Consider the following 10,628-nt stretch of genomic DNA (forward strand, 5'->3'; position numbering starts at 1 on the left):
GTTGTTGTTCAGTCACTCAGTCTTGTCCAACTCTTTGTGACCCCATGAACAGGAGCATGCCAGGCTTACCTTTCCTTCACCATCTCCTGGAACTTTCTCAAACTCATGTCCACTGAATCGGTGATGTCATCCAACTATCTCATCCTCTGTCATCCCCTTCTCCTCCTGCCTTCAGAACTGTTATGGTTAAGCTGGTTTTACTGAACCTTCTGTCCTGATGGATTACCTCCTGATCGGAAACAACTTGAAACAGAGTTCTGGGATGGGGAAGCAGAGGTAACTTTTATTAGAGTTATTTCCTGAGCAGGCATTGTTTCTGCACCATCCTGGAGTTCACACTGCAGGAGTGTGTGGATGGAGACAGAGCCCCACACAAAAGTCACAGCACAATAGGATGAGTACTCTTAGATTTACAGTGTTGGTGGGTGAGGATCAGAAATGATGGAGACTTCTAGAGGCAGTGACATTTGAGTTGGTCTTGAAGAATAAACAGACTGTTGCATAGCAGGGAACTGGGGAAGAACACTTACTCACTTAATAAATATGTATTGAGTACTTTAATCTATGCCAGGTATAGTTCCAGGCAGTGGGGACACAGCAGCGAAAAAGCTTACATTTTAGTGACGTCATAGAAGAACCACAGCATTAAAGGCATGTTCAGGGAAGGGCAGGTTCAGTGTGGTTTGATGGTAGAATTCATGGGATATTGTTGGGGAATAAAGCTATAGAGATATGAGGAGGACAAAGAACAAAGAGTCGATTGTGCCATGTTTATAGACTTTTCTGTACGCCATTGGCTTTTAACATTTTAGGAACCTTTTCTGCCAAAGATATCTTTTCAAGGTCACTCAACATAAAAAACAATAAAAGTAGAGCTCCTTGGTCACAGCAGGGATATGGAGGCGGAGCAAGGGAGGAACTCCTAGCTCAGCCCTCTCAACCTCACTTTCAGCTCTCCACAAGAGCGCTGAGAAACCCAAAGGACCCCAGTGGGTTTAAAACCCACTAGTGAAGGTGATGGCAGACACGAATGTGGGAGCACTGTTCCTCTGCAGGTAATAACAGACCAGAGGTAATGGAACAATAACAACTACCAACAAGAAATCATATACAGTGGGTAAGTGCCTGGATTGTGGATTCTCAGGTCAGATTAGAACCAGATTTGAATCTCAGCACCATCATAGGAAGAACAAGCAAGTATCTGAATCTCTCTGCCTTGATTTCTAAAACAAATGTAAAAGTAGTATTTACATTATATACATTGTAGGGATTAAATGCGGAGAAGGCAATGGCACCCCACTACAATACTCTTGCCTGGAAAATCCCATGGACAGAGGAGCCTGGTGGGCCGCAGTCCATGGAGTCGCTAAGAGTCCAACATGACTGAGCGACTTCACTTTCACTTTTCACTTCATGCATTGGAGAAAGAAATGGCAACCCACTCCAGTGTTCTTGCCTAGAGAATCCCAGGGACAGGGGAGCCTGGTGGGCTGCCGTCTATGGGGTCACACAGAGTTGGACACGACTGAAGTGACTTAGCAGCAGTAGCAGCAGCAGGGATTAAATGAGGTAATGTGTAGTAAATGCTTAATAAATGTTAGCTATTCTCTGCCTACTGTCTAGGAAATCTTTCTCAATTTCTACCATGTCTTAGATATATGTTTTCCCCCTAAAACCTTGAGGATATTTTTTTCATAGCAATTAACTCATTGCTGACATTATCATTTTATCTCATTGCACTTGAAGATCATTCATTTGTTTACACATACACAGAGGGTTGTACCAGAATTATTTGGGAGGTCTTTTTCTGAATACAGCACAGGGATCCAGTAGTTGTGTGTGTGTATGTGTAGGGGGGTGGCTTGGCAAGGATAGTCTGGAATAGCTCCCCAGCGGATTCACCCCTACTACTTCCTCTGGAACTGCTGTTGCTCTAGCAGCTTGAAAGGGCTGAAATGGACATCAACTGCATTGTCAAGAATTCTTTACCCACTCTGCAGTGGTGGGGAGGGGCCCTGGTGGAACAATTCCAGTGGTTTGTTCTCAGACTCGCAGGTAACCCACTTTTAGGGAGAAAGAGGAGAGGGATCTCTGAGAAGACAGGAGAGCAGCAGCAGCAACAGCAGGGTCTATCACTGAAGGATAAAGCTACCAGGAAGTAGAGATGGGTAGAACTAATAAAAAAGGGTTGCACTATGAACAGGATCTGGGGTGCTTTGGTGCAAGACTTGGTTGGGGATGAAAACATAAAACAGAGAACTTATATGAAAAATTCTATCTTCGTGTACTGAGTAGCAACAGCATTGCTTGAGAGCCTGTTAGGAATGCAGAATCTTGATCCCTAGCCTAGAACCCAAGCTTACAGAATCATAGTCTGCATTTTAAACAAAAGCCCAGGTGTTTCTTATGCTCCTTAGAGTTTGAGGAGCACTGGTCTGTATCATGGAAAGTCACAGAACACCTGGCAAGGCTGAAGCACTTTTGAGTACCTCTGACATAGGGCTGATTTCTGAAAAAGTATTGAAGTTTTGAAAGTCGCTATAAATCTTGGAGACAGACCTTATTTAACTCTAGGAGTCTTCTCGGAATGCAAAATTCCTTTGCCTAGAAACATCTCTTGTGGATTAAAGTTATTACTAGGCTTCCTTAATGGGAGGCAGAGGCACATTCAAAATATGCGATAAGAGCTCGGCGCTTGGCCAATTCAACCCTTCACACAGTGGATCGGGTCCGGAGCAGCCAAGTCCGTTGGCAGCTCTGGCTTTTAAAGTCAAGTTGGCAGCTGCCCTGCCGCAGAGAGAAGCTCGTTGTCTTTAATTCTAAAAACATAGAAACGAGGACAAAACTTTTTTAGGGAGCGTGACCCGGTACCTCGGGGATTCGGCTGCACCGATGAGAAATCAGCAACTACTCTTACACCGTACTCTTACCTCCTGACCTTCGACCTCTGCCCCCCTTCCCCCGGCATTTCCGTGTGCCCCTTCCGCTCCCGCCCCTCCGGTGGAGGGCCGACCCAAGGGATGTGGGCGGGGCTTCGGGGGCCGGCGGTTAGGGGCGGTGCCTGTTGGGGGCGGGTCTCGCGAGGGGCGGGATTTGAGGAGACATCCTCGCATTGGGCGACTAGGTATAGGCGGGGCTTAGTGCTGGGCTGGGTTAGGCGGGGCAGGGAGTTAGTTACCGCCTCTGGGTAACTGGACGCTGGCGGCCAAACCTCGGAGGCCCGGGGAGGCAGCGGGCCCGTAGCGGATCCCGGATCCGGAATTTTCCGGGCAGGACCGGAATCAAGATCGGCCCTGCCCCAAAGTGGGTTTCTGAAGAACTCGCTAACTTGGATTAGGAAAGCCCGGAATCCGGATCAACAAGCCCCAGAACCCGGAATTTAGATCGGAAAGTCCCGGAGCACGGAGTACGGAGCGAACTCAGCGCGGAGCGAACTCAGCGCGGAGCCCGGAGTCCGGACTGAGACACCGCCGGACGGGACGGAGCGATGTCGGGCCGTGGCGCGGGCGGGTTCCCGCTGCCCCCGCTGAGCCCTGGCGGCGGCGCGGTTGCCGCGGCCCTGGGAGCGCCGCCTCCGCCGGCGGGACCCGGCATGCTGCCCGGACCGGCGCTTAGGGGGCCCGGCCGGCTGGAGGCGTGGGGGCCCCGGGCGCTGCCTTCCGCCCCATGGGCCCCGCGGGCCCGGCGGCGCAGTACCAGGTGAGGAGGGCGGATGGGCGGGTGGCGCAGCGAGCACTCCCGGGTCAGGGGGCCTCGAGTGAGGGCCCTGGGGCAGCCTCCTGAATAGGGGGCACAGAGGCTCTGCATGTGGATTTCACGGGGCATGGTGGGGGGCAAGGCTGGGGACCCTCGGGCTCGGCCAGGTGGTGGTGGAGGACTTGAGGGAGAATGTAAGAACGACTCGGGTGGAGGGTTTGAAGCATTTGGGAGCGTCTCGGGATCTTCCTTGGAACAGGGATTCTGAGTGAGAGATGGGAGGCGTAGTCGAAGCTAGTGAGAATGAGAGATCTAGTATAGATTCTCGGGTAAAGGGTCCTGGGAAGTGATGAGAAAGTTTTGGGAGAGAGCCCTCATTGAGAAAGCAGGGTTACCCTGCACTGGTCTTGGTCCTACTCCAAGTCTGCTCTGGGTTTTTTTTTCTCCCCCTAGTTGGGAACTGGCAGAGTTTTAGCGTGTCTGAGATGGCTCCCAGCTGCTAAGGAGGAGGAAGAAGGGCCTGGCTTCCCAGGGGCACAGAAGGCAGAGCTTGGGGATTGCACCCCGTGCAAGGGGAATCTACTCCTGGGCCAGGCCCTGGCACCTTCACACAGGGATGCCTCTAGGTTAGATCAGAGAGGGTCGTGGACAGGCCTGAGGAAGGAGGAAAGCTTAGCCCATTTTGGACAGACTTTCTGGCTTTCTGCCTGGTGTCAGAGTGTCCAGGAGTTGATTAGTCTGGAGGAACAGAGAGGCACCACTGAGTACTGCTGGTCTGGGACTGGAGGAGCCTGCAGAGAGTTGCTTCAAAGGGTTCTATCTGACCCCTTCTGGGTCTGGCTTTGCAGAGGACTTCTCGGGTTGCAGCTTCAAAGGCCATCAAGAGACTGCGGGGTCAGTGTGTGAGGAATCAGCCTGACACTGGGGGTGGGCTTATCAGTCCCCAAGTCCATTGTTTCTGATTGCCCCAGAATGCTTGGGAATTGCCCTCATCCTTTTCCCCCCGCCCTCCTCTCCACTTTTAATTAGCCTTTAGGTTCTAAACAAGGACATATCCCAGTCTGTGTGCCCTAGCACTTGACACTGACGTCTTGCTAATCTCTCAGGGCACCTGGGAGATTCTCATGTCTCCTCTCCCTCTCGCCCCCAGGTAGAGGTCCCGTAAGTGGATCCTCATAGAGTAGGAGCCCTGGGTCCCCACTTTGTGAAGAGATGCTTCACTGGGATGGTGATTTTTCCTCCTTGCTCCTCATGTTCCCTCTTCTCTCTGAACCAAGGATCTGGCTATTGACAGAGACAGACCTGGTCCCCAAGACTCCAGCTGGGATTCATCTTTCCCATCTTGCTCTCACTCCAGGGGATTCATGGGCCCAGAGTGTCACTGAGGGATCCCTGTGTCTGTCATTCCAGCTCTTAGATGAGTTAGCTGAGGAGCCTCCCTGGGGGCCATTGGCCCCGGGGAAGGCTCCAAGAACCGGATAGGAACCTCTCTAATTTCCTAAGCCTGGGGAAATCCCTGAGAGGACGGATTCCAGGATGATTTTGAGGGAGTGGCCTTGGACCTGTGGCAAGGCTGAGCGAACTGGCTGGGTACCCCAGGCTTCCAGGAGAGGGGACCTTGAGGAAGGCACGGAGCCTCTGCCTCCCTGGGCTTCCCCTGCAGCTTCTCATGGCCTCCTCCTCCTCCAGGGAAGGGGCATGTGTGTACGTGTAGGGGGAGGGGTGCAGAAGTAAAGATAGATGTCTGGGGAGGGAGGGCCCAGTTCACGTCTGCTGACTTCAAGGAGGATCCTGTGTGGCCTCTTTCCAAGTCCAGTTATGTGACTTCTGGGAGAAGGGACTTGAGATCTGAGGAGCAGGGGGTGTGTCTCTGCCGGGGCATGTGAGGTGAGCTGGAGGAGCGAGGCTCTCAAGCTCACGTGGGGCAAATAGGGGAGCTTACTGACGGAAGGGAAGTGATGACCCCACCTCCTTGCAGAGTGTTTCAAGCTGTGGGTCACGGTCTACTAAGGAGCTTAATGAAAACATAATTAAAAAAAAAAACCACTACACCCCCTCCCCCGCCCCCCGCAAATAACACAGATTGCTGGGTTCACACCAGAGAGTTGAAGGTATTTTGTATGTCTGCAGAGGTAGGTTCTCTTCTTGGTCCTTAGGCCCAGCCTTCAGAGGCACCAGGGGCCAGACTGGAGGCGGCAGCATCAGCCTGGCCTCCCACCCCTGCTGTCGTGGGCGGTGGAGCCAGAGTCCGGTTGAGGACGTGGGCTGTGCTAGGCTGAGGGAGAGGAGGTTACTGCTCACATCTGAGGCTCAGGGCGTGGAGCCAGGCCTCCCTAGCCCTGCTGCAGGAAAGGGGTCAGGGAGCCTAAGAGATCAGGGCTCTGGTCTTTTTTTTTTTTTTTAAGTCTTGGGTTGTTTTTTAGAAGAGGAGGAATTACTGGTGCTTCAGAGCCCAGGTGTGGAGCTTGGCCAGGCTGAGCTGGGACTGCAGGAACTGTAAGCCGCCTTTCCAGGGGCCCCTTACCCCCTTGGGAGAAGCCTGGGGCCCTGGGCGAGCTGGGGGGCCTCGCAGGCCTCCTTTAGGCCAGGCCTGTGCCGCCTGGTTTTGGGACTTCCTGTTCCGGGAGCACCTGCCTAGGCGGGCTGCGTGGTGCTCAGGACCTCCCACTCTGCAGGTTCCCTGCCTCAGTCGTTCCACCCCCTCAGCTCAGGCACTGGTGGGAAACACTGGAGTCTAGGGTGCGAGGGGGCCGGGCTCTCAGCTGTGACCACCCTGAGTTTTTTTTTCCTAGCATCTCTAGCTGTGTAGCTATGGCTCATTAAGGCAGAGAAGCAGGCTGTCTTTGCCTCTCAGCAGCTCAGAGGAGCCTCCTCCTGATGAGGAGACTTGTGGCAGGACTCCAGAGGTCCCTGACAGAGCCCCCCACGTTGAACCCCATCCTCCCAAATGCTTCCTTCCCACCCCACTCCTTTTCCCCTCCCCCTGTCTTTGGGTCGTGTTTCTTATGTTTTTCTCTGTGTTTGCCTTTGGTCAAGAATCTGACCGTCCTTGGTGAGAACGTGGGAAGAGTGCTGGATGAAGAGTTGGAGCAGGAATCTCATCTCTGTGATGCTGGCGGGGAAGGGGGTTGGGGGGGCGGGGGTCCTTTGATTTGGTGTGAATCCCCACCCAGCCTGGCTTGGTTGGCTGGTTGTGCTGGTTGCATAATCTGGGCCCTGGGGCCAGCCCTGTGAAGCTGCCAGGGACAGTGTGTGCGAGGCAGAGCTGCCAAACAGGCCTTGCAGGCAGCAGCAGCCACGAGGAAGGGGGTGGGGGCTCCTCCCCAGTGGGTTCCACAGTAATGTTGGGGAGCCGGACCTCAGTGGGAAATCCCTTCTGCAGGCCTTGAAAGGAGCCACCTCCCACCCAGCTTCCTCTGCTGATCCTAAGACTTTGATCCTTGCATCCCAGGCTAATCTTATCTCCATTCTCCAGCTTGGCATTGCCAAGCAGCCCCAGCCACCAGGTGGCGTGCGGACCGCAGGCAGAGGCCAGATGCCAGCTGCTCTCCCTTCCGCAGACCACTGGGGAGCCACAGCTTCCCCTTGGAGTCTTCAGGCCTAGAGGTTGGGGGCTGGGCAGCAGGGAGGTGAGAGAAGGGTCCAGTTCTGGATGGTGAGTAGAGTAGGGGCCATATGGCGACCAGATGGCCTGTGTACTCTGCCTGAGGCCGCCCCCACCCGTCGGGACAGGCTCCAAGCCATCCTGTTGCAGCTTGCTCACCTGGGGTACCGCTGCCGATGGGCCTGCCAGCCTGTTGGACTGCCGTTCCCTGCTCAGTCTCACCACCAGGCTGGTGACGGGGACGGGCACTGGGGCTGTGCCCCATCATCCTGCTCGCATCACAGCCACAGCCCACCTCCTGGCTACAACACTGCCCCCAGCTTCTGCCTTAAGCTGGGAAAGGAGAGGATGGAGTGCTCGGTGGGACCATCTGAGAGCCTTGAGGCCGGCTGGTCCAGGGAGCCAGGCAGAGTGTTGCTGGGGCCAGAAGGTGGTTGCAAGTGGCGATGGGCCCTGAAAAACTCCCCCAGGCCCTTCTTCTCCCTTCAGGCAGGGTTCTCCTCCCACCCCCTGGGCTCTGCGGGCCTCATTCGCTGGCACGGCTGCCAGGGCGGTTGAAGGGGGCGGGGCAGGTGTGGTTTACACTCCTGCTCTCAGGCGCCTGCTCCCCTTTGTTCCTGGCACTCCTGCCCGGGCTCGGCGGCCCTGCCGTGTGCTGCTCAGGACTGGACCCTGCCGAGGAGAGGGATGGAAGGAATGGGTTACGGGCCCCGTTGGGCCCCACCCCTGACCTATGCATCCCCATTGGCTCACTTCCCCCAGCGGCCTGGCATGTCCCCAGGGAGCCGGATGCCCATGGCTGGCTTGCAGGTGGGACCCCCTGCCAGCTCCCCCTTTGGCACAGCTGCTCCACTTCGACCTGGCATGCCACCCACCATGATGGACCCATTCCGAAAACGCCTGCTTGTGCCTCAGGCCCAGCCCCCGATGCCTGCCCAGCGCCGGGGGTAAGACCATCCTGTTTCTTCTTCCCTTCTAGCGTAGCTCTGGCAGTAACAGGGTTTCCGCGTGTCCTAAGGGCTGTGATGACTGAGGAAGACTCCTGGTTGTCTTGGGAAGGTCCTGGGGACTGGAGCGGTGGGGAGGCGGGGAGGTCCTTTGGACCATGGACCTCTTCATTGGGTTTCTGTCCTCTTAGGTTAAAGAGGAGGAAGATGGCAGATAAAGTTCTACCTCAGCGAGTGAGTATGTTGGGAGAGGGCCTACGAGGCCCACCCAAGGGCTGGTTGGCTGAGGGTGGACTCAGTCTCCCCTCACCTTGGGGCAAGGGAGGAAGTGAGGAAGGAGCCAGAGCTGCAGCTGAAATGAGCTGATGGATCCTTGCTCCCTCCACACCTCCAGATTCGGGAGCTTGTTCCAGAGTCTCAGGCGTACATGGACCTCTTGGCTTTTGAACGGAAGCTGGACCAGACCATTGCTAGAAAGCGGATGGAGATCCAGGAGGCCATCAAAAAGCCTCTGACGGTGTGTGCAGCCCCAGCCGCTCCTGGGCCTTGCCAAGCTTCTCTCCCTCTCCCTGGCCTTGTTTTCCAGGGGCCAAGTGAGGGTCTCAGATGGGCTAGAGCAGGATGTTTTACACTATAGGATACAGCCCATTTAGCATGAATTTGCTTTAATGTGGTGAGGCCAGCCTGTTTTTAATGGAACATTAGGGTTGTAGAAATGATAAAACTTCACAGTAGCAAAGGAATTATGACATTTTTGTTTTATATATTTGCATATATGTGCAGATCCTGGATCGTAATTTAAAGCATTAATATTATACATCATGGTCAGAAGTTTGAAAGGCAAAGCTGGAGGGTAGATAAGGATAGTTCCTGTCTTCTTCCCTGTCCCTAGAGAAATTTTATCTAGATAACAGTTCCTTGAATGGTGGAGGCTTTCCAGGAGATGATGTTCTGTGGCCATGATGAGTGTTTGAGTTTCACTTAAACTATGAGCCAGCGACTTCTGATAGCACCCTCTGTGCATCTGTCATACCACCGATCCCCCTGTATTGGACCTGTTGGTACTGCATCTGTTTCCCCATAAAGTTGTGAGTCCCTTGAAGGTGAGGGATGAGATATCCTCGCCCAGTTCCCAGGGCCTCACTAGGGGCCTGACCCACAGCCCTCTGTATGGGTATGAGACGAGTTCAGACGGGAGGATTGGGTAGCAGCTGGTCACTGTCTAGTTAACCTGTTGTCTTTCTTTAGCAAAAACGAAAGCTGCGGATCTATATTTCCAATACATTCAGTCCCAGCAAGGCAGAAGGTGACACTGCAGGAACCACAGGGACCCCCGGAGGAACCCCTGCAGGGGACAAGGTGGCTTCCTGGGAACTCCGAGTAGAGGGAAAACTGCTGGACGATGTGAGTTGGGGAAGGAGGTGTCTGGAGGGGTGGTGGTGTGTGTGGGTCTCAGACTTGGGCCAGACACTTGGGCACTTCCGGGGTCATCCTGCTGGAGGGAGAGGGCACAGCACCCAGTCCAGAGGTGGGAGGTTTGTGTGGTTGTTACAGTGGTTTTCCTGCAGATGGCAATAGAGTGTCCTGAGGAAGGGGTGCCCTTGCTAATTCCGGTCCTTTACTGACTGACAGCGGGGCTGCCTCAGGCCCCTTTCCGTGCCTCAGGTCTCACTTTTCCCCGCTTCTTTTGGGGCCTGAGAATCCTCAGTACCCTGAGCTTTAGGACTGAAACAGTACTCCTCTGTTCAGGGCTTAGTATGTGGCTTAGGCTCGAACCTTCAGCGGCACGCGTCTCACCCTTTTTACATCCCCAGCCTAGTAAACAGAAGCGGAAGTTTTCTTCCTTCTTTAAGAGCCTTGTCATCGAGCTGGACAAGGAACTGTACGGGCCTGACAACCACCTGGTGGAGGTGAGAGCGGGCCTGGGGCTCGGGAGCACAGGGTGCTGTGCCAGGTGGGCAGAGAAATGGCCTCAGTCCCCTCGCAGGGCCAGGTGCGTATGTTGCCCGCCCCTTTGGTGATGAGCTTGACTCCCCTTCCTCCTGCCAGTGGCACCGGATGCCCACCACCCAGGAGACAGACGGCTTCCAGGTGAAACGGCCCGGAGACCTGAACGTCAAGTGCACCCTCCTGCTCATGCTGGATCATCAGGTGACAAGTGCCCTGAGGCCACGTCTGGGGTCGCGGGGACTCTCGTCTGGGGCTAGGGGCAGGGGCCTATCGTAAACCCTTCCTGTCCCTGCCCTAGTCTGCTTTGGTTTTTTTTTTCCCTCCTCTGACTCCTGTCTGTTCATGCCAGCCCCCGCAGTACAAGCTGGACCCCCGCCTGGCGAGGCTGCTAGGGGTGCACACGCAGACGAGGGCTGCCATTATGCAGGCCC

At 54.8% G+C, this 10,628-nt stretch overlaps 2 protein-coding genes across 2 annotated transcripts in view; one reads left to right on the top strand and one right to left on the bottom strand.

Annotated features, from left to right (window-relative positions):
- Positions 1-8,100, bottom strand: part of LOC105000501 (intercellular adhesion molecule 5-like) — a 21,519-nt gene extending 13,419 nt beyond the window's left edge. Inside the window, exon 1 of the mRNA XM_010856429.1 lies at positions 7,460-8,100. The gene's annotated coding sequence lies outside the window, so the exon portion shown is untranslated. The remainder of the gene's footprint in view (positions 1-7,459) is intronic.
- Positions 3,147-10,628, top strand: part of SMARCD2 (SWI/SNF related, matrix associated, actin dependent regulator of chromatin, subfamily d, member 2) — a 9,755-nt gene continuing 2,273 nt past the window's right edge. The window contains 9 exon segments of the mRNA XM_010856428.1: positions 3,147-3,620; positions 3,623-3,699; positions 8,063-8,247; positions 8,439-8,481; positions 8,642-8,764; positions 9,496-9,651; positions 10,062-10,157; positions 10,297-10,398; positions 10,547-10,624. Coding sequence (XP_010854730.1) covers positions 3,488-3,620; positions 3,623-3,699; positions 8,063-8,247; positions 8,439-8,481; positions 8,642-8,764; positions 9,496-9,651; positions 10,062-10,157; positions 10,297-10,398; positions 10,547-10,624 — 993 coding nt within the window. The 5' untranslated portion in view covers positions 3,147-3,487.

The sequence above is a fragment of the Bison bison genome, unplaced genomic scaffold (assembly GCF_000754665.1).
Source record: "Bison bison bison isolate TAMUID 2011002044 unplaced genomic scaffold, Bison_UMD1.0 scf7180017864371, whole genome shotgun sequence".
NCBI lineage: Eukaryota > Metazoa > Chordata > Mammalia > Artiodactyla > Bovidae > Bison > Bison bison.